Raw genomic sequence first — 24,591 nt, 5'->3', positions numbered from 1 at the left:
TTAAAACACGCTAGAAGCACCTTAACTTGGTTATTTTACGTTAAAAAAAATCAACTAGGCCGTGGTGAAGCGAGGACACTTGTAAACGTATTCAATAAAAATATACATCTCTAATCATCTCCTCCTCAATCCTTTCTTGACACCGAAGGTCTCTTCTTTCGCTATTATGCTTTGCATGATGATTCTCGCCAAAATCAAGCCAACAATTCATCATGGAGACCACTTATGGTTATTCATTTATTTTCTGATGAATGCACGTTCTGTACTGGGTTAAGATCCTCGTAATATAGGTTTATGACACAGGCTTGCCTAATAAATGTAAGTCAAATTGACTCGTTTTCTCCTGGTCCAACAGTAGTAGGATTCCCTTACTTTTTTTATAATTATTAAAAAGAAATCCCCGAGAGAATCAGCAGTTGAATTCGTTAGTTAAAAGTGCTGCGTGAGAACATAATCTGGCATGCAAGATCATCACTCGAAACGAGGAGACTGTTTACAACCCAATTCACCAACTGCCGAAGCCAAATTCACACGATCAGATAAAACTTCTAAAGTTTTACTATCATTTTATTCAATTACATTCGCATTCGTTTTGTCCATCAAAAAGATCATGACCGAACTTACATTTACATTTCCAGAATTAATCAATAGTTTTATTCTATATGATTTCAGTCATCGCTTTTTTTGGACCCATACCTCTCAACCCTCTCGTCAATCCACCCTCTCATATCCTTCACAACAAGATTAGCATTCGCATCGGGCTCACCTTGTATCAAAGAATGGTACATGCCCTCGTACATCTTCAAGCTCTTGTCCTCACTAGAGGCTTTCTCAAACAACAACTGTGATGATGTAGGGCATGCCACCCCATCAGCCGTGCCGTGGACTGTCAAGAACGGCGCTGTAACCTTGGAGAAATTGTCCTGTATGTATTGGCACATCCTAGCAATTTCCCTCATGGTTCCCACCCTAGGCTTGCCTGTGTATCTCCTAGGGTTGGATGCTATGATCTTGAGTTTCTCTGGGTCCTTGATCGCTTTGCCTACCATTTTGTTGTCTGGCATGGCTGCCCACGTATCAGCCAATCCAAAGAGCAGGCCATACATGAATAGGTGGACCTTGCTTGGTTTCATCGGTTCTGGTATGACAAAAAGCGGCGCCGAGAAAATCAAGCCCGTCCACATGTTAGGTTCTGATTGGAAGTACATTAGCATTGTTGCGAGTCCACCCATTGATTCTCCAAATAAGAAGGCTGGTAAGCCCTTGTATGGTTCGCTTAAGCGCTCGTGCTTGAAGAATGACAGGGAAGTGGCAGCAATCTTGTCCAAGTCACCTTCACAACAACATATTTTTTTTCAGTTTTCATTTTTGCAGAAGCTTAGAAAGAAGTTATGTAAATACAAATGCTGGGTGTTTTTGAATGAATAAGATATGCTGGATTTGAGCTTGATGCGTATGAATTATGATACAAGTCTACGAGAGAGCAATAATCTCAACAAAATATTGTCGCAATAAATCTTAGTTCTGCCTCTCGATCTGAAAATATAATTTTAATGAAATCAACTTGGAGACAGACATTAAGACCCTTTTATAACCATACCTAGAATACTAATTAGCAACAGTAACACCATATCCAACAACCCTTTTCCTTTCATTTCTGTTCCTGGCAATAGTTTACCTGCACTGTTTTTCCTCCAAAATAGAATCCATATTACAGCTCAATATTTTAATTTCTCAAGAAAATAAATACTATATGAATTATGCCATCCCAAAATCATGAACTAAATAAAGAAAATTATAAATATTACATGACTACACATATTCAATTAAGCATATTGTGATTTTAGCGTTTGTGAGTTCTAATTATAACCTAAACGCATAGAGAGGAAGAAAAAAACATATCGAAAACCATGTGAACTACCCCACATGTACCGAATGTTGTCCTGGGCAATGGAATTCGATCCTACAATGTTTTACAAAATCAATGTATATTTAATTGAATATTTGATAACAGGTAGTGAAGAGGAAAGTGAGTTAATTACCCATGTAGCAACGTATACCGTCTGATCTGCCATGTCCAAGAAGATCAGCAGCAAAAACAGCGTATCCCCAGTTAGCAAAGCTGATGCAAATCTTTTGGAACAACCAGCCAGTATCAGATCCATAGCCGTGGGTCATATATACCGTGGCTTTGACTTTTTTATCCAACGGGAGAAAACCTTGCGTGAAGAGCTTCCCATTTGGCGTCTCGAAGTATGATTGGGTATTGGTCACTCCTTGTGACGCATAGTACTCCTTCTCCGGCATGTCGCCCCAGAAGTTGGGTGGCGTTCCGGGTTGCTGCGTTTCGGATGACATGGTCGCGTTTCGACGAGTTCTTTTTTTTCAGATCCCCGTAAGGCTTGGATGGTTGACTTTAAAACAGGGGAAAGATGGGTGTTTTCTGAGCGAGTTGGTGGGTGGCGTTTCGGAGTTCAATGGTGTTTCTGCAGGGGAGGGCGAGAGGGGTTTTTAAAACTGGCGTCTTCTTGTGTAAGAAAATTGGGGTTTATAGAGGGTGAGGTTGGTGTAGGATGTCTATGGATACTCCTGAATTTAATTTTAATTTAATTTATATTATATCCATTATTTATTAAATAAGAAACTTCAATATTTTTAATTTTATTTTTATTTAATGTTACTCAATATTCAAGGATGATTTATTATTCAATATAAGATAAAATATATATATATATATATATATATATATATATATATATATATATATATATTAGAGATGTATGAGTCCGAATCATAACATATAATATCTATGAAATGAAATAATTATCCAAAACATTCAATCATGTTTGGATAATCATGTTGGGGTATTTTCACCAACCATGTTTTCTAGCCTGTGGAGTAGTAAGAGTAGGTGGAAGTAGGTGGAGAGGTGGCTCTTTTCTTACGGGTCCGACACCAAGGGATGGTGGCGGCGGCGGTGGGACACATGAATAAGCTTCCCACATTGACGTTCTTCTCCCGTTTCACCAGCCGGTGGTTGACTAGTTTCCATCAACTCCTCCACGACTGTGATACTCTTTTTCTCTCTCAATAGAATTTGAAAAAACTCCCCCTTCAATTTTCATAATTTAGAGAATTATCATACTAGAACTAAAATAAAACTAGTAATACAAATTTTATAAGATTTATGCATATCGAAGTTAAATTCTTATGGTGTTGAGTTTTGAAAAAAATATTGTTTCTCATTTGATTTCATACTTTTATCAGGAAAAAAGATTTAATTAAAAAGCAATGGGGGTTTAAATAATAAATAATTCAGCTTGTGTATTATCATAAATCTTTGAATAAATTAAATGAACTTGATGTGAATTGGTCTAGTTTAAAAGTTAGTTTTTATTTTTTATATATATTTTATCAAAAAAATATTCAACATGCATCTTAAATTGAACCTTATGTTATGAACATTTCAATTGGTTCAAGTAAAAACAATCTATAATAAACCTATGCTAAGAAATTATAATTCAAAGTTTGTAGTTAAAATTTTTTCTCATATTTTCTATTTTTTAAGACTTAGAGTCAATGTTTAAAATTTTATATTTTTTTTATTTAGAGGAATCTAATTTATATGTTAATTTTATAATACATGACAAGATATTACTTGTTAAATATATCGATACACAAGCAATCATTGTCTTATTATCAAAAACCTCAATTGAAATTGTATCTGTTTTATTATTATATATTATATCAGTTCAATTCCAAAAAGATATGTATTTTGTATTTTTTATCAAACAATAAGAAAAATCTTCAGAGTCGCTTTCGTTTCAACTAAAACTAATATAATGTTTAGAAATGCAATTGAAATTATGTTTCTTAAAAATTTTAAATTTTTTTTGTTTATATATATATATATATATATATATATAATTTTGATGTACTAATATCAAAAATAATTTTTTTAAAAATAAAAAAATGTATTATGTTTATGTATTTTTGAGCAAAAAACACTTTGAACCACATTTATTACCATACTCTCAAACACCCTCTAAATCTCATTCTTATACTATTTTAAAAACATCCCTTCCATACTTATTAATGCATTAAAAAATTAATAAATTCTCTTAAATGTTAGCCTCAAAATTTGAACCTAAATTTTTATATATATAAAAAAAAAACACTTTTTTAACTATGAGATCAACTCGTGTTAAATTGAGTTAACCTACTCAATTTTGATCTAGGTCATGACCTTGATTAGACTTAATAACCATGTTGTAAACCCCAATAAAAAATTATAAATTATAATGTTACTATAGCATGTTAGAATGATCCTTGAATAAGAAATTTTAAAAAAAAATAACATGAAAAATGAAAGTATAGTTTCAGCTATAGAAAGGAGAAATGAACTTGGATTGTGTTGGATGAATTAATGTGTTTAATATGATTGTTTTGAGTTGAAGTTTTAATAAAAACTTGGAAGGAAACCCATGAGATTAAATTGTCAAGGTTTAAGACATTAGGGTAGGGAAATTGGAAAACTTAAGACATTGTAAAGTAATTTTTATTTTTTTATGTTTTTAGATTGTTTTGATGTGCTGATCTCAAAAATAATTTTAAAAAATAAAAAAAAATAAAAATTATTTTAAATCTTAACCATTACCACAATCATAAACAAGTTTATAGGCGGCCATATAAGTGAGGGCTATCACAAAGATATGATATAGTCGCTCTATAAGTGGGGACTATCCATGTCATGAAGTGCAATTGACTGCAAGGATAAGGACTATTAATGTCATGAAAACTAGAAAGTGATCAAAATGTAAGGCAAGAAAAGTTGAAAATGAAGTAAAAGTTGGATGAGGGTATCCAAAGAGAAAATACAAAGAAAAGTGAAAGTTATTACTAATATGTGATTATCCTATAAGGATTTATTTGTATTTTTTAATTGAATTGAATTGATATTTAGACTTGTAGAGTTCTCTAAAATTATGTGATTACATTTCAGGTGTATCTCATTTATTTTCAGAGTAGTGGGTTACTTGGGGGTAACCTTATAATAACTTTTTTCATTATATGTTAAATTTAATACGTATATTTAAATGTTTAAGTTATTATTATTGTATCATTTTATGTTGATGATGTATATGATATAATCTAATGAAAATTGGAGTTATAGGGGTAGGCATGAGGCTATTTATAGTGTTGAGATTGTTATTGTAATTTAGGATGATTGGATTAAATGTAATTGATATACTTGTTATATGATGATTTAAGAAAATTTTATGAAGGTCATTTTTTAAGAGAAAGTTTGCTGAAATTTCATTAAGAATATATCCAGTATAATGACAATATTGCATGAAAGAACAAGGGAGTGTGTGTGTGCGCGCGCATGACCATTGCAATTTCATGCAAAATATTGTTGGGGAATGGCAATCAAGGATAAAAATTTGAGGTTGTTACTGATGCTTATTGGAATTTATTTTTTATTTAATTAAATAATTATAAAAATATATATTTGTAGAGAAGATGTTGAATAAAATTATTGAGAAGAAATGTTTTTTTTTTTTCAACCTATTCCTTTTGATTGTTTAAACGAAAGCTTTTTTTTTTATTTTTATTGTAAGCACTATTTTTTAGATAAAAACTTATCATGATCTCAATGGCAAGTTTAAAAAAAAAGAAATATTAAAACAATGTCTCCATATTTTGTATGTGATTAAGGGAAGAAAATTAATAAATGTGATAAAACAATGTAAGAAATCAATAAAATAAATTTTATTTTCATCAAATATTCATGAGCAACTTTTTATTTTTGTATATTAGGCACGTAGTAATTAAAAAAAAATTAACATTCCCATAAAAACCTATTACATAAGAACTATGAAAAAATTAAACAATAATTTTAATATCATGTTAATTTTATTTTTTTTCATATTGCATTCCAATGATAATATAAAAATGATTTTTTTAGAAAAATAAACATATAACAGAGCCAAGCTCTTGTGCCAAATAGATGGGCATGAGGGCATGGCCAGCGAAAAGAACGGTTAGAGTGTGGATTTGCAAGACTAGGCCTATGCATCTAGCCTTAATTTGTTTCTTTAGGATAGACAATTCATCGATTGCTTGCTAGATTTTGACTACTAGCCAGGTGCCCAAAAAATCAAGATGAGATTTTTTTAATTTAAAAAATTATTTTCATATTTTTTTTCACTTGAAAACACCTGATAAATACTTATAGAATCTCAAAAAATCATTTTGAACTCAAAACACCTTCTAATCCATTCAAATCACACATAATTAAACTACAAAATATATTTCTCAATCTTGATCTATTTTTTCCAACAATATAAAAGCTAAAAAACTCTTCAATTGCACTTCTCTCGTCAAAAGAAATATATTGACTCCAAATCTAACTTTTTGTTTGTTCACTTAGTCTAGTCAACAAATTACTTTATCACTCCTTTATTTTTTCAGGTCACTTTCTCTCACATCTTTTACATTCAAGAATTGAAATGTAAACAAAATAAATTTTTGAACCAAAATATAAAAGTTTCAAATTGAATGGCCTAAAATTGAAATTGAAAAATCCTATTGGATTTTTTAAAAAAGAAAAGGAGTGGATAAATAGTACCCAAAAAGAGAAAACCCTGTTTTTTTCTCTCATTATCAATATTGGTCCTTGAATTTTTTATTTTTTATAGACAATAAAACCAAAATTTTCATGTAAGGTCAAACATCAACCCAATGTTAGGATTTGTTTTTACACATGAAAATCCTATAAAAAATAATGTCAAATTATAAAATTAAAAATAAAAAGATTGATAATCGATGTGAGAAAAATTAAAAAACAAAAAAACAGAGATAAAACACTATTTCAATTGACAATGATCAATGATATATAAGAGGAGACAATATAAAGGCATTGATCAGTATAAAAAAATCATGTGTTAATCATATATGGACTTGATTAAAAAAATAATAAGGGTGTAAGTTATACATAATAGAATGATTATACAGTATTCATTTGAATAATTTAAAAAGTGTCCAAATTCATTTTGGATTTTTCTTATCTCATAACTTCACATCTCAATGATCAAAGCGATGCACCCATCTCAATAACTTACATAGCTTTATGAAATTGAAATTGAAAATCAATAAATTAAGATTGAAACCTCTCTTCTACCTTCTTATAGTTTGTAGATTAGTCAATGGCCCATGCTTTGCTGCTAGATGAACTAAAAATAATTTTTAATGCAAAATAAATAAATATATAATTATTTTTAATAGATTTTTTACCTCAAGGAGAAATTTTAATTATAAATAAAAAAAATTAATACATGTATTTAATTAAATAAATCAAGAATCATTTGAGCTAATAAATATAAAAAAAGTTATTAATGATAACAATAGGCTAAGCTGTAAAATTGAGAGATAGATATAAAACATGATACTTCATCTTGCAATATAGGTAATGGATCTAGTTGTGTTTGATAATATTATTTTTTTAAAAAATAATATTTTATTTAATTAAATAATGATAAAAATAGATACACATATGAAAGTGATTGAATAAAATCCAAAAACAAAATAATAATATTGAATAAAAAGTATGTCAATTAATATATATATATAAAAAGTAGCAATCTTATTCATAAACCAAGTAAAAATTAAATAATATTTAATTTAAAAAAAGTCTTCAAAGTTTATTTAATTTACTTATTTTAATTAATCTAAATTATAATTAAATACCCACTACGTTAGGCATCTCACACATTCATTTACTTAATCTATTTTAAATAATTCATGTTAAAAAATAATTCATAGCTAAAAATGGACTAGAGTTTAGGCTGAGGCTGAGTGACCTAACAGAAATAACTAATTAAAATAAAAAGCAATGCTTATAGGCCTATAAACCAAGTTTGTGTGTCTAGCCTTCAAATGTTTTGTCTGGTAATGCATATCAAGCCCCTATTTTTCTTGAAAAATAATAATATGCCACAAATATGTGCTGTACAAACCTAAGAAGAGAAAATATTTTGATACCAAATTTTACAGTATTAAAGAAAATCTGAGCAACCAAGCTTTGATAGCATGAAATCATAAATGGAAAAAAAAATTATTTTTGTCAATATGTTGAATGAGCTCTGCACTGCTGTCAACCACTTCACAAAAAACAACTTGTAGCTTTTTGGCAGTTCCAATGTCCATGTATGGAAAAGATACAGAGAATGTGTGAGTATGTAGAAAATAATGAGCAGTGTGTTATGTGGGTCTTATGGAAAGGCAAATCATTCTCTCCTCTCTCAAATATATTCATGGCATAGTTAAGACTTGTGAATATGTGTATTATCACGCTTTGACCAATGAGTAAATGACATCTATGGAATATTGTAATTCAAATATTTAATCCACTATGATCGTAGAATACACACACACCTTATCATAAATATAATAGCAGGACATGTCATTCACATCACACCTAGGAAAATGTCTCATCATCATCCTCTCCAAACTACTAAAAAAAGGGTTATTAGAATCTAAATTTAGTAATATATAATTTCGTTGCTAAATTTAGTAACAAATTTGCAACGGATTACACATATATTATTTTTTTAATATTAATAACAGACTTTAGCAACAGAAAATCCGTTGCTAAAGGCAATGTAAAGTTTGCAACAGATTATCTGTTGCTAATTAGAAAAAATAATTATTTAAATCTTAATATAAAACCAAAATTATATAGACCATTGATTACTTTTGATATGATAAAATCTCAACCATTTAATTTTGCTACCGTTGCTAATTGAACACCTGCAGTACTCTCCCCCCACATCTTTAGAAATGTAAACAAAGAAAAACAAAACCAACAGCTGAAAATTAATTAGCCTCAAGTCTCCTTCGTCCCTAATAACATCCATAATTATAGAAAAATCACCCTTTCTTCATCAATTTGATTTTCCTTTGTCCCAAACTTTTCATCTTCATATCATTCGTCTTCAACATCGCTAATTTTTTTTTCTTCGTCGTCTTCTCCTTCATCTTAACAGTTTCAATCTTTCTCTGTAAACCACCAAAAACACAGACCCATGACAACATCGCACCACACCCATCATTATCACCATCGAACATCCTGATTTACCCCTTCTTTTTATAAACGGGTTGGGTTTTGCACTCTTTTCTTCAATAAATCAGGTAATTAATTTAGAATTTATGTTTTTCTCTGTTGTAATTTAACTTACACTAAAAAGTTTTAACCTAACTTTCTCAATCTCAGGTGTTGTTTTGTCGTGTAGATTCATCTCGCTCACTTATAACTCATGAACACAGGTAACAATTTTTTTTATCAATACTTTGAATAATGGTTTTAGGCTATTAATTCAATAATATAAGGTTTATGAAATGTTTTTACCATGATCTATAACCTAATTATGCATGTTTAATTGAAAATTTATCAAAACCCTCCAATTTAATTTTTAGGGTTACAATTCATAAGTTGAATGATTTTAGGCAGCTGGACCAATGATGGTAATGCATGTGTTTAGAAGAGAGTGATTGATGAAAATTATGCATGTTTAATTAAAAATTTATCAAAACCCCTAATTTAATTTTTAACAAGTAGTCTTATTGATGTTAGGTGTTCTTTAGGAGCGAAGTGGCTGGTTGAATTGAGTGTTGTTAATGAATTTTAGAAACCATGATCTTCAAACTTCTTCAATCATGCATCAAATCTATAATTTTTTGTGTAATTTATTTTTCATGCCTTGAGAGATCCTTCGCCAGTTTGGTCTTGTAGGCATTCCTTTGAGTATTTCATGTTAGAAAATTGTTTTTTTATTTATTTTATTTTTATGCATTTTTTACAAGTAAGATAGACTCTAATTACTTTTTAAGAACTACATCAAGAAGTTTATATCTTGTAAACTAATTTACATTGATGAATAAACTTGTTCTCCAAGAAAGTTTTTTAGTAATTTAGAATAAGGCTTACATAGCCTGTCTTTTTTGTCCTCATGTTTCTCACAGATGAAATGTTTCAATTATGTTATAAATTTTCAGCATATTCTTCCATTAATCAAGTTTAGAATTCTTTATGGTGGTGGATGGTCGATTTAAGAGCTACCAGTGTTGATATTATTTTTGTTTTTCATAGTTTAACTTGGATTTGTTTTAACTAGCAATGGTTATAGCTGGATAGATTTAATATATTGTTTATGTTTTTTTATTTTTCCAGCAATATAAAACATAGAGTTGGCTAAGTCTAATTGGGTTGCAATAAGAAAACCTCCATCTTGGGTCATTGATTCTTGGGGCTTAGATAAGTCTATTTTGCTCCATTTTTAGATGGTTGCTTAATTATATCATGCTTAATCTGTCTATTGGGCATGTCTATCCTAATCTTTTGAACTAATTGGAACTCTGTCTTTCATTGGGACAAGATAATGCATATTTAAATTTATTTTCCTTGTAGATCCTAGTTTTGGAGGTTGATGTGAACATGATGCTGGTTATATTCAATTATATTTTCTGGGCATATGACTGTCTTTTTTCTATCCTTATTCAATGACAGTTTGTATAAAAATAATTAATTGAATGATTTTGTTTCATTAAATCTAATATTGAGTTTCTTTTTGGATGGAAATTATGAGACCAAAATGAAACCTGGAGATGACTGAATAATATATCAATTAACTACAAATTATTTCTGATTGTTGTTGGGAAGTTAGTAGTTCCTTGCTGTGAATTCTTGGTCCTGTATTGCCTTTCTATTGATCTAACTTTTGGTTAGCTGAGTTTATTTACAGCTAAGTTATTTCTGCTATGTTCTTCATACCTTGTTGTTTTGTTCTTTGAACTAAAAACATCTCATTGGAATTTCCTTTTATGCAAAGGCTTGGTTTTGTAGAAAAATGATGTCCTAACCATACATATTCCTATTAAGTTATAGGTTTTAAGAGATAATAATTAGAGTAAATTATAATTTAGTCTATGTATTTTTTATGATTTTATAACTTAGTCATTATGTTTTTGAATAGCATAAGTTAGTTCCTTGTTATAAATTAAATGTTATTTTGAAATTTTAAAATGCCTTTGTAATCTTGTTCAAGATTGAAATTTTTCAGGTTAGATCTTAGAAGAAAAAAAATTGATATGAGAAGACAAGTGTTAAAAAATATTAAAAATTAATAGTTTAACTTGAAATTGATTTTTTTTTCAAACCAAACAGACCAATCATTATTTCACTAAGAACATAAGGATAAAATAATAGTTTACTCTAATAATTAAAAAGAAAATGGATAAATAACATTATTGTTTAAATTTAGATTCAATTAATAACTTATTAGAATTCTTATATTTCAAATAAATTATTAAATCATGTAATTTAATTCAATTTTAATGCATAAAATATATGTGAAAATGAATTCAATTAGAAGGCTTTACAAGATTTAGGTGTTGAAGCTTGTTAATTAGTATCACCTCATTTTTGAACTCATTTAATCCTTGTCTAGAACTCCTTGACAGCCTCTTCACAACAATTTTTTATCCATCTTCTAGCTTACCCTAAAAGAAAATGTTTATAAAATACAAATTACATAAAACCCAAAAATTTTCCCTCCCGTACATGAATCATAACTCTTCTGTTTTAGTAGACTGCCAAAAAAATCTATTAAGATCTAATGTCTCATGTTAGAATTGTTGTAGAGTTTTAAGGTTATTAAATAAATTTGCCAACTGGAATAGCAATGGCCTTAAATTGCAGCCCAGTAAATCTTAAGAACATGACCATGAACTCTAAAAGTACTAATTTCTTGGCTATAAATATGTGTGAATTTGGACAAATAATTAAAGTTTGTTTATGTGGTACATATTTTATTTTAAAGGATTGTTTAAGTACTAGTAGTTAAAGAAGTATGCTTATTTCTAAAAATGCTTATTGGTGTTCTCATATTACTTAGATTAACATGGATGATCAATCGTGGATGTTTCGTCGTCTTATGGATGGTCGTCTTCATCTTGAATACATTACAAGTGTTAGAAGATTTATCATTTTTTCCTTTTTAACTGATAAAAATATATCTGGGGTAAAATTAGATGTCTTTGTATGAGGTGCAAAAATCAAAAGTTTTTAAAGAAAGATGATGTTTATAAACATCTATTGACAAAAGGTTTTTTACCTTGTTATGAAAATTGAACTGTACATGGGGAGCCTTATATCGCAGGACCAATATTGGTTGGACTTTCATCGGTTGGAATTAGTCATGTTGTGAATGATGTTTGTCTAGAAAATCCATATAGGAATCTGGTTATGGATGCAATGAAGGTTTGTGATGCATACTATAATGATAATGTGTCTAGTCCTATGGTAGCAGAGAAACTTCCAAATCTGGAGGCAACTAATTTTTTTAAGCTTTTAAAAGCTGCGGAGGAGCCTTTGTGGGATGGGTGTACCAAGCAATCCAAATTATTTGTTTGTGTACAATTGCTTAATATGAAGTCAACTTTAAATTTAACTCAGATTGCCTTCAACAAGTTTATTGATTTTACAAAAAGTTGCATGCCTAATGATGAAAATTTGATATCAAATTTTTATCATGCCAAGAAATTTATGCGGTCACTTGGACTTGGTTATGAGAAATATGATGTGTGTCCTAATTACTGTATGTTGTACTATAGGGCAGATGCTATGGAAATAAATTGTGATTTTTGTAGAAGTTCATGATACAAACCTAGAAATCCAACTAGTAAAGGTTCCAATAAGGCGGAGAAGCAACTCCGATACTTTCCCTTGACACCAAGGCTTCAGAGACTGTTCATGTCTCCATATCATGCCAAGATATGAAATGGCATCATTTTCATAAGTCAGATAATAGGGTTATGGTGCACCCATCTAATAGGAAGGCATGGAAAGAGTTTAATCGTGTCCACATAAGCATTGGATCAAATCCAATAAATATTTGGTTAGGATTATGCACTAATGGGTTTTGTCCATTTGACATGTCTTCAAATACGTACTCTTGTTAGCCACTAATTATGATTGTTTATAATTTGCCTCCGTGGAAGTGCATGACTAGACCATTCATGTTTTTGACAATGATGATTCCTGGGCCAAAAAATCCAGGGAAAAAGGTTGATGTTTTCCTAAGACCTTTGATTGATGAGTTAAAGAATTTTTGATTTGTTGATGTTGAAACATATGATGTATATAGAAAGGAAAATTTTCAATTAAGTGCAACTTTGATGTGGACCATTAGTGACTTTCCAGCATATGGCATGTTATCAGGGTGGAGTACTCATGGAAATCTGTTTGTCCTTATTGTATGGAGCATAACAAGGCTTTTAGATTTAAAAAATGGAGGGAAAACTATATTTTTTTATTGTCATCGACGATTCCAAACCATGAACCACCCATATAGATGTCAATCTGATAAGTTTTTGAAAGGAGTAATTGAAAGGCTCCCTCCTTTACCACGTCCATCTGGTTTGGAAATGTTAAACAAAGTGTCCAAGTATACTGAGGGACATAATGGAAGTTCATTATAAAATGATAAAATTCCTGGCTTTGGTGTTAAACACAATTGGGTGAAGAAGAGCATTTTCTGGGAGCTTCCATATTGGCATACAAATTTGATTCGACATAATCTTGATGTCATATATATTGAGAAAAATGTCTTTAAGAATATTTTTTATACAGTAATGGATTGTCCTAATAGAAGTAAGGACAATTTAAAGGCTAAGTTGGATATTCAATTGTATTGTAAGAAACCAAATTTACATTTGCAGCAAGATATGAGTGGTCGAGTTTACAAATCTAAAGGCACTTATTGTCTACACAAGAAACAACAACAAGAAGTTTTGTCATGGATGAAGGAATTATCATTTCTTGATGGTTATGCTTCAAGCATTTCATGATGTGTGAAAGAGGCACAATGTAAGGTTTCGGGGATGAAGAGTCATGATTGTCATGTCTTCATTCAAAAATTTCTTCCAACCGCTTTCCGACCTTACTTACCTAGGCCATTGTGGGAGGCATTAACTGAATTGTCCATATTTTTTAAAGATATTTGTACAACAAATTTAAATGCCTAACACATGGAGTTAATGCAGATGAATATAATTGAAATAATTTGCAAAATTGAAAGGATTTTTCCTCCATCCTTCTTTGACTCCATAGAACATTTAACGACACATCTACCTTACGAGGTAAAAGTTGGTGGACCAGTTCAATATCGATGGATATATGCATTTGAATGGTATGTTTTCATACTATATTAATTTTATTCCCTTTTTATTTTAAAAAATAAACTTAAATACATAAATGATATATGTATATGTTTTATTTGAAGAAGAAAGTGACCAATAAAACTAAAGTTGAGGGTTCCATATGTGAAGCATACTTGATTGATGAAATTACCAATTTTGCATCTCATTATTTTGGTGATGACATGCAAACAATTTGGAATCGAGTTCCACGGAATAATGATGGTGGCCTTAAAAGTCTAGATGGACGTCTCTTTATTTTTTCCTATCTAAGAAAAAAATTATCCAAAAGATTTTATAGAAGACAGTTATCAAATGCTGAAGTGCAAATTACACATAACTATGTGATATTCAATTGTCAAGAACTGAAGCCTTATTTAAAATAAGTATGAAATATTATTTTGTACTTAATTTATAATAATTTATTAGTAACTTTAATATTTTAGAGCTAAAGTCACAACAACCACATGCGAGTGATGTTGAAATTGAAAAATTATGCGAAGAGATCTTTTCAAATTGGTTAAAAAATAATGTAAGTATTTAAATAAAATTAATTTATATTTTATGTCAATTAGTTACTTTAAAAAAATTACTAATCTCTTTTAAATCACTATGATGCTAGGTGAAATACCAATCTAACAGAATTGAAAATGAACTCTTTGGACTTGCTATGGGCCCTTTAAATTTAGTGAAATGTTATAATGGGTATTATGTGAATGATTTTAAATTTCATACTCAAAGTTATGGTCGTTTAAAAAGACAATGAATAATGGAGTTTGTGTGAAAGGAAGTTGCTATGATAATAATAAACGTAATTATTATGGAATGCTTAAAGAAGTTGTTCGGCTAAAATACTTGGGGAGTAAGAACAAGTTATTTATGTTTAAATGTAATTGGTATGATACAAAACGAGGGATTAGAGTGCATCGTTCAAATGGTTTTGTTATAATCAAGCATACAACTCGACTATATGGAAATGAAGATTTTGTGTTAGCACAACAATGTCAACAAGTCTACTATACATATCTACCTGGTAATAAATCCTTTGAATGGTGGACGGTTATTAAGACAACTGCTAGAAGTCGTTATAATGTTGACATGGGTGAATTTATTAAAGATGCCAACAATGTGAGATTATTTGATGTTGATCAATCAAATGAGATTTCTCAACCATGTCGTGTCCTACCTACTTAAACACTTGATGATCCAAATATACTTGTTGAATCATCTTATTATGAAGAAATTGGTCAACATGAACTGCTTCAACTTTATATAAATTAGGGAAACGAAGATGAAAATGTTGTTGTGGTGGTGGTGACGATGACAACATGGTTTTATGTGATGATGATGACATGGTTAGGAGTGATGATAATAATGAGTAGCACAAGATTTCATAGTATATGTAATGAATTATCTTTATTATATGTATGGATGATTTCATATTATTTCATCATATTACTTGACAAGTTTAGGCTTTCAATGTTATTTCTTTATTATTTTATTCAAGTGTGTGTTATGAATCGCATTGCATATATCATTTTCATTGACCTTTGAAACCTTTTCTAACCTGTCAAGTATCAATCTTTAAATTGTGATTCTGATATTGTAGTTTATTTTGTGATTCGTCTTCTTGCTGATAGATGCTTAGGCATGAATGAAAGAGTTATTCCTACCCAATGTTTTTATTTATAGGAACAAACATTAAGGTAAGCATACTCATAATTTTGATTTGTGCTTAATTAATTATTCAGATTTTTATTATTATTATTGTTTGTGTTAATTGGCTTTTGATAATTTAAACTTCATGGCTGATTTTTATTATTGCAAGGACTACTTTGAGTTCCAAATTACCATCACAGGATAAGGAGTACTTTGTCACTGTTTTTGTATTGGAGGATAAAGTTCTTCATAACCAGGTATGTCAATGGATAGAATCAGGAATGTGTCTGATAAATGTGTATAGCAAAATTATTGGAATATTATTATACGAAAATATCATTGCTATGATGGGATTATTTTTTTTGTTAACATCTTGTGAAAATACCATTGCTATTATGTATAATTTCCTCCACACTATGTAAGTTTTTTTTTTCAACCTGGTGAATCAAATAAATTGTTTAAGGTCTTGATGTTTTTTTATATATATTTGTTATAGTAATTACTTTATTTGAAGTATAATATATTTGGAAGTGATGGCTATTAAGTGGACAATCCATATTGGTTTTGAACATCATAAACTAGATATTATTTGTAATGAAGCTGCACTTACAAAAATACATCTCAGAAATGGACTTGGGATTTTTTTGATAAAGTTAGTTTAAAAAAATTGATCACCAGTAATTGAAAGATATGTATTTGAATTGGAAAAAAAAATTAAGATTTAACAATTTGTTTTCATTCTAGTTAAGGCACTCTTGGGAAAATATTTGTGAATTTGTTTTTCCTGATACTTTAACTATAAGCTAATTTATTGTTATGTTATAAATATTCATATGATAATGTATATATTTTTTCTTTTTTTAGCATGCCTCGACGAGGATCTATATTAGATTCTAGGAGTGACAAGTCCACTTCAAGGAATGACATGTCCACTTTATCCAAATCATTTTAAACTCCATCAAGGCATAATAATAAAGGATTCACATTTCATCAACCTGTGTATCAAAATGCAAATGAGTATTATATAGCTACTTTGAAGAGTTCACATCCCCCTCAATATAATTATGGGAGGGTTGAAGCATATCACTATTGTGAGGGCTTTCGCTTTCAAGATTTGCTTCAAACTCAAAGAGGTTTCTCTCGAGACAACCAACTTGTTTATGGAGGACATAATTCATATAGGAATTATGAGAGAGTTGATGGTGATGATGGTGATAGTGATGATGATGTGAACATTAGAGATGAAGATGAGGGAGACAGTAGTAATGAGAGAGGTGTATATGATGAGAAAGCTGATAGTAATGAGAGAGGTGTATATGATGAGGGTCAAGATGGCGTTCCATCAAACCACGATTCAACATATTCTCCATACAATTATGATCGAAGTGTTAAAAGGAAGGGTTTTGACACACCAATAGATCCAATTACAAGAAAAAAAAAAAGAGAGAGTTTTGTTTGTATGGAACAACAAAGTAAGTTGAAACTTTTAAAAACTAACTTATTAAGGTTATATTTTCATATATGAAAAAAATTACTTATTATTGTGTAATTATTTGTTTAATAAAATTTTGTTATTATATATTTTCAGGTTCAATAACGCATCATGTGGACGTGCAATCGGAGATATTTTAAGGTCCAATTTTAAAGAAGCATGACACTCTTGGGAAAAAGTAGATTTAATGTGCAAGAATAAACTCTTTAAAGCATAGTTTTGAAACCCGACCCGGTCAAGTGATCGGGTCACGGGTCAGATGGGTTGACCCGGGTCAACCCAAAAAAACTACATATAAAAAAAAATACATAACTAATATTTAAAACAAAACATCCAACAACATAAATTCCAACAACATAAATTCTAAAATATTAGCAACTAAAACAATAGGCTTACTGGGACTTCTGAAATGTTTGGCCTCTCTTTGAAGAGCAGGTATGCTAATGCTTTTGGAATTTCTATATACACACATCATAGAAGCACAATAGATTGGAGCTTCATGTGAACTAAATTACTTTATTTTTAATTGGGGCATTTAACTTTGTGTAAAGAAATATATGCTTCAAAAGATTGATAACTCATTCACGCAACTGACAGCTACAAAATCACAGAGTAATGCTCTTACTTCAAATTGTAACTTTTCTATCAGTAATTAGTTTCTAATCCAATTTCAATATCTTTCAAAAGTGTCAAACAAGTTTATGCCTTGATAAAATGTCTAGTAAAAGTGTAAAGCCAAACTGCAAGATGTGGCGTGCCTCTTCTAAATTTCAAATAAAGCAATTCTGCATTTTTTATTTATTTAGTAATTTTCTGCTAGCAAAAAACATGCAATAGAAGCATGTATTCAACTTCATAATTTCAAATTAAAACTAACAAATTCAAGAAAATAAGATCTTTACCTGTCTATAAAGTGGTGACTGGAATTTGAAGTCCACTAAAAAATAAAGCTCACAAGATCCTGGAACTGGCCCCGGATTGAATTCCCAAATATTTATCAAATGGTTAAAGAAGTTACTCTCTGATGAAGTTGTCTGGAAATAAAGGACAGTCAAAAGTAACATTATCAACAAAAAAAAAAGACTTGAAAACAAATGATAGTTGCAACTTTAGTCTGAGAATAAGAAAAAAAAAAAAACAAAATATTCAATTGCAAGTATAAGAACTAACTCAAAACATTTGTCTCGCCTACTGATTCAAGCATCTCTTTCCATCAATTTGTATGTAAGTGATGGTAGTGCCCGACATGTCAATCAGAATCACCGCTATATATATTAAAGAACTCTAAAACGCGTGGAAAAGTACTGTAGCTTTCCCCACGGTTTTCCCTGTCAAGACATATATCGTCTCTGCATTATTGTTGGATGTCTTCCTCACTTTCCCACGAAATATATTATCACTGTATAAGTTTGAAAAAAACGAGATGTGGTGTCTTAAATGCTTTCAAAAATTAGGTCGTCGTTTTTTTTCCCTGTAATTGGGTCTTCTTTTCCTTAAATACTGAATTGTCTGCCATCTTATCACCTTTAAAATAATTAAAAGGCTTAGAGAATGTCAAGTCAGCTACTATTTTCAATGCTGCATTAAATACTTTCAGGTTTCGTTTAGATAAAGAGGCCAATCTTCTTAGTGGTGCATTAAATAAATGTGGCGTTGGCATCATTATACATACATGCTTGCCTTTCCGTTTTCATTGTTTCCTGTTCCATTTTGGTTGGCATTTCTGTTATTTGAGCATATTGTCACCTCTCCTTTTCCCCAGCCAAAAGCCACACTAGCAATCAACATCCACCGTTGTTTTTCTGCCTTCTCCAGTGGCTGAAGTGGATCACCAGCAGCTTCGTCGTGGATCACCATCCTCACGACAGACCAGCAACAACAGCAAGCACCTCCCGCAGGCTAGGTAGCTTCTTCTCTTCTTGCTTTTCCACGTAAATCATGCATCTCTCAGCTCCCACCTCTCTTATAATATTTGAACACATTGTCACCTCTACTCTTCCCCAGCCAAAAGCCACACTAGCAATCAACATCCACCGTTGTTTTTCTGCCTTCTCCAGTAGCTGCAGTGGATCACCAGCAGCTCCACCGACGACCACCAACAGCTCCACCGTGGACCACCATCCTCACGACAGACCAGCAGCAACAGCAAGCACCTCCTCTAGGCCAGGTTGCTTCTTCTCTTCTTCTTGCTTTTCCACGCAAATCATGCATGAATACTGTAAAAAAAAAAAAAAAAAAAAAAAAAAAAAAAAAACTCTGCAGAATACATGAGTAATTAATTACGTGTTGCTTGCAATCTGCTTTGCCAAAGGAAATAGCCATTTGGTTAATTATTAATTTCTAATTATTATTATTAGGAATTGGTTACATATATTTGGTGATAATTAAATTTTCATTCCACAGGATGGTTAATTAGAATTAAAATAAATGATAAGTCTTTTAATATGAGGAGTCAATAGTTTGGACCTTATAAAATTTAATGAATCATGTAACCCTCTAATTATAAAACTCAGATCAATTTTATAGATTAATCTAGGATTTTATTAATCCTATCAATAATAAAAATTAATTCATGCATGAATACTGTAAAAAAAAAAGAAAAAAAAAAAAAAAAAAAAAAAACCTTTGCAGAATACATGAATAATTAATTACCTGTTGCTTGCAATCTGCTTTGCCAAAGGAAATAACCATTTGGTTAATTATTCATTTCTAATTATTATTAGGAATTGGTTACATATATTTGGTGATAATTAAATTGTCATTCCACAGGATGGTTAATTAGAATTAAAATAAATGATAAGTCTTTTAATATGAGGAGTCAATAGTTTGGACCTTATAAAATTTAATGAATCATGTAACCCTCTAATTATAAAACTCGGATCAATTTTATAGATCAATCTAGGATTTTATTAATCCTATCAATAATAAAAATTAATTCATGACTTGAGTAAATTTCGGTTAAAAATCTATTGATATTTAAAAAAAAATACTGTCAAAATAATATTGTTTTGATTCTTTAAAAAAAATTAACTCGAGTTGACTTTTCAACTTATAATCTAGGTACTCATGCCGTAAATCAATTTATAAATTAGATTTTAAAACTATAGAGTGATCAAATTCATATCTTACAATCCACAAAATATAAAAAGTTCGAATTTTCAAAATTTTATCATGTTTCTAGAATACATGTTTTATAATTGTGCTTCCTGTTAATCACATGCAACAAAGTGTTAGGTGCGAAATGAGTGCAAATTAAGTGGAATTCTTGCAGAGTCCCTTTATATATAAATAGCAAGTTAAATATACCCCACCTACAGTTCTCAAGTTGAATCCAATGGATCAATTGATTAAAATTTATTAATTAGCTAGGAGACCAGAGGAAGCAGACTGCAAAGTCTTCTACAGTAATAAACTTTTAAAAATCTATTCTCAAACTCGGTTCCTTCTCCTCCTTCGCAGATCGTCGCCTTTGTCTATCAATCAAAATTATTAATAAATAATTAAAAAAAAAACTCTTTAAAAGAAGATGAACTTACCTTGACAGTGATATCGTCTTTGCGAGTTTTCAAAGCGGTGGAGACGACTTTCGGTAGATCATCTTCCTCAACATGAGGTAGCCACGCATCAGGGTTCTTGAAGCAAAGGAACACGTTTCTGTCATAAGGACCAACAGTTCCAGCGAGGTCGCCCTTGTGAAAACATTCTCCATCTTCTCCATCAGAAATTGAAAGACACGTCGTCGTGGTCTCTCGGTTGCTTTTGAAGTCAGAGAGTGAAAAGAGAGGTTTTGCTAGTGGAGGTGAAGATAGATTGAAAGATAGACTTGCCAACGATGAGAAGAGAAATTCAACGTATTAAAACGAAATTAAATTTTAGTGGAAATTTTACTTCTTTTGATGCAGGATTGGGACGAGATAGTGGGTTGTCTCCCATCATGGATTATTTATATTTCCCATCGAGCAATGAGCCAAAAGAGCAATGAGCCAAAAGTGTAGGGTAAAAACCCCTTTGAATTTTCAAAGCCAAAACAGTGTTATCTTGATAACAGCCCCACAAATAATCCCATGATATAAGTTAGCAAGAGACTGGGTGCACATTAGCACTGGCCAGGACACACAAAGCAATAAATTTAGATTGCCCCATCCCTGGTCTCCCTGCCAAGTTGCTAAAAATTACACCAAGCACTTATTTTTTTGATCACAAGAAACTTTCCGCTTTCTAACAAACAACAACTCATAAAGTTTAATCTTTCAAATGCAAGCTACAAAAAGCATAAAGCAGGGTGTCCATAATTTAGAAAAATGGAGCTCGGTAAAATAACTGAGAATGATCAGTCTAATGGATCCTGAAAGGACCTGAGGCTGAAAGAAACAAAATTTAAGATTATAGAAATTTAGATTTTAACACCCGCAAAAAATTTGAAAGAAAAAATAGACTAACAAAAATTACAAAGATTATAGCCTTTATTCTTTGCAGCTTAAAAATTAGAAGGAAAACTTAGTAATAAATAGACATACCATCATCTGAGCAAGGTGAAACATCATCACGTGGATTCGAGACCAAAAAACCCATCAATTATTTCTCACATTACAATCCAATTTTCTTTAGCAATCTGATTATAATAATGCCTATCTAGATGCAATTTGCAAACATTCTTGTCTGGAAAGTAAAAACCAAAGAACCCAGAAACTTACCATCATTAGAAACAGCATTGCACTTTGAAATCTCATCTTCCTTCTCCACACTCTCCACATCACTAAAACCAAATAAATAAATAATCCCAGAAAAACCCAGTCAGAAAATAAATAGAACACTAAAAAAGCACAACAATGATCAAATCTTTTTCCCAAATTTTCTTTTCTCATCAACCAAACAGACTCTTGAAGAAAAAAGAAAGAAAGAAAGAAAGAGAGTACCCAGAAGTGCGTTGTTTAATGAGAGATGCCCGAGAGAGAAGCTCGTCAGATTTGAGGGAGAAATGTTTAGAAGAGTAAAGCTTTGCCAACTCTGTTAATGCAGAAACCAATTGAAGATTCGCCGCCTCTGATGGGTTCAAAGTTTCGAGCCTTGAAACCTCAGTTTCAAGAAGAGTTATGGCTCCTTCTGAGTCACCGGCTGTCACCAGATCTTCTACTGTTTCACTCCAGTTTTGGTTTGATTGTTCTTCATGTTCTTCTTGTGCTTTCACTCTCTCCATTGGATTTCAAACAAAGATTGCGACTTTGGAAGAAAGTTTTGGAGGACGAGTACTGTACTGGTATTTATTTGAGATTAAAATTACCAAAAAAATTTATTTTTTCATCGAACGAGTCATAAAAACAAATTAGATACATAATCTTTTTTTTACATTAAAAAATTTTAAAAAAACAAAAATTTAAAAATTTTAGGTTTTTTTATAAAATTATATCCAAGAATCTTGGGTTTAGCTGAAATGACTAACTTAAAAGTAATATTTATAATATTAATAATAAAATTAAACTTGTATGACCCAAGTGTAAATGAGTCTGACTGCAACACCGGACTTAAGAATATTGGATGTGGGTCTGACTATAAGGTCGTGTCATAAAAATATGATAATTAAATAGATTAATTAAAAAACAAAGAAAAAAAATCAACAGGAAGGAAAAAAACTAATGAAAAAAAGAAAAAAAATTGAATTAATTGGGTTAACCCTTTAAACCTGATTATCGAAAAAAATGACAGATTTATCTAGAATTAACTGAGTTAACCCATCAAACCAAGTTAATCCTGTTAAGTCTAGGATACGTGTCATGAAAGTATGAAAGTTAGATAATTAAATAGAAAGAAAATTAACTTTAACAAACTAAACTAAATGAAAAAAAATAATTCATCTAATCAGGTTAACACATCAAACCCGAGATCTGTATCATGAAAATTTGATAACTAAATAAAAAAAATTTAACATTAACAAACTAAATCAAACAAAAAAATTCATTAAAAAAATTAAAAAGAAAAAAACAGTTATATAATGTATTTTCAAGATAAAATATATTTTAAAAAACAATATTTACTACGCTTTCAAACACTCACTTTAATTATCTGAAATATAAATATATTTATTTATTGAGATAAATATAAAAATAAAATTTATATAAAATAATTTTAAAGTAGATTTTTAAATTTTCAAAAGCAAAAGATACATGGAGTTCATTCTACATTTCTACATTGTTTTCATTTTGCTTTTCTCAAATACATCCAAACTCCATATACTAAGAGATAAAAAGCTAGAAAATTATTATTATTTTGAATATATTAAATCGATGTAAAAAATTAAACTCTTAAAATTATTTAAAAAAATGATTAAAATTATAAAAATATGTTCTCAGCAGGTGTGAAATATATGTTTGCAACATCTTCGATGACATTCCAACTGAAGAATCTGTTAGCCCAGCTAGCACCATTAAAGATGTTGACACAACAACCTCAGTAACCTCTGCTGCTGGAAGTTCCATGACTTTCACCCCTCCAACACCGAACCTTGCAGATCCCTTGAATGTAGATCAATCTCCAATTCAGACTCCAACTTCACAGCAGCACACCTCTTCACAAAAAGACACATTCCATCACAGCGACCATCGTCAGTCAAAAAGAGCACTAACCTTCAATGATGTTGAGCCACACGACAGGTTTGTTTTGCTTCCCCACACATAACAAATAATTCATGTATTATACAAACAATATATGTTCCAGTGCGATGGTGCTTCAACCATCATTTCCTTGAAAGATAGCACACCGACCGAAATTCATATTTCCCAATGCAAATATGACACACCAGACGAAGCCAGTATCTCATTTCCTTCATATACATTCCCTTAACAATTATTCATTGATTGATTTATAACTTTATAAATAGTCTTCCCTTTCATTTTTAATATCTTATTTAGAATCCAAATATCATCCCGTGGAATCCTTTTTCAACTATATCATTATTTTTATTTTTATTTCCTATGAAAATTATTACTTGAATGTTCTAATAATAAATAAATTGTTTTGCCTTTCATTCATATTGTTTACACTTACCATTGCTTAAGTACTTCCTTTCAATATATGATTCAGCACCCAACTTCCCCAACCAACACCCTTCAAAGATTATGCAGACTCATCAAAGGAACATCTCTTCAAAGATGATGACACTCCTGCATCACAACTTTCAAAGAAGCAGC

General features: G+C 30.5%; 2 protein-coding genes across 4 annotated transcripts; both read right to left on the bottom strand.

Annotated features, from left to right (window-relative positions):
- Nucleotides 1-537: 537 nt before the first annotated feature.
- LOC118034894 (caffeoylshikimate esterase) lies at nucleotides 538-2,568 on the bottom strand. Its single transcript, XM_035040330.2, has 2 exons — nucleotides 2,043-2,568; nucleotides 538-1,333 (listed from the first exon to the last, which is right to left on the bottom strand). Exons 1-2 carry the CDS (start codon nucleotides 2,356-2,358, stop codon nucleotides 669-671), a joined length of 981 nt encoding a protein of 326 aa, XP_034896221.1. The 5' UTR covers nucleotides 2,359-2,568; the 3' UTR covers nucleotides 538-668.
- Nucleotides 2,569-18,956: 16,388 nt separating this feature from the next.
- Nucleotides 18,957-22,696, bottom strand: LOC118034895 (uncharacterized). Of its 3 annotated transcripts, none has more exons than XR_012170682.1 (3): nucleotides 22,324-22,696; nucleotides 20,944-22,163; nucleotides 18,957-19,623 (listed from the first exon to the last, which is right to left on the bottom strand). XR_012170682.1 is itself a non-coding variant. In XM_035040331.2 (2 exons), the coding sequence occupies exons 1-2, from the start codon at nucleotides 22,602-22,604 to the stop codon at nucleotides 22,040-22,042; spliced, it is 405 nt and encodes a 134-aa protein (XP_034896222.1). In that variant the 5' UTR covers nucleotides 22,605-22,696; the 3' UTR covers nucleotides 20,733-22,039. The 3 variants fall into 3 exon arrangements, 1 of the variants encoding a protein (XP_034896222.1); XR_012170684.1 differs by lacking the exon at nucleotides 18,957-19,623 and adding an exon at nucleotides 20,733-20,880; XM_035040331.2 differs by lacking the exon at nucleotides 18,957-19,623 and having other exon boundaries at nucleotides 20,733-22,163.
- Nucleotides 22,697-24,591: the final 1,895 nt, after the last annotated feature.

This window comes from Populus alba, chromosome 1 (genome assembly GCF_005239225.2).
Source record: "Populus alba chromosome 1, ASM523922v2, whole genome shotgun sequence".
Taxonomy (NCBI): domain Eukaryota; kingdom Viridiplantae; phylum Streptophyta; class Magnoliopsida; order Malpighiales; family Salicaceae; genus Populus; species Populus alba.
Note: the sequence above shows the minus strand (reverse complement) of the source record. Positions and strands in the feature narration are given on the sequence as shown.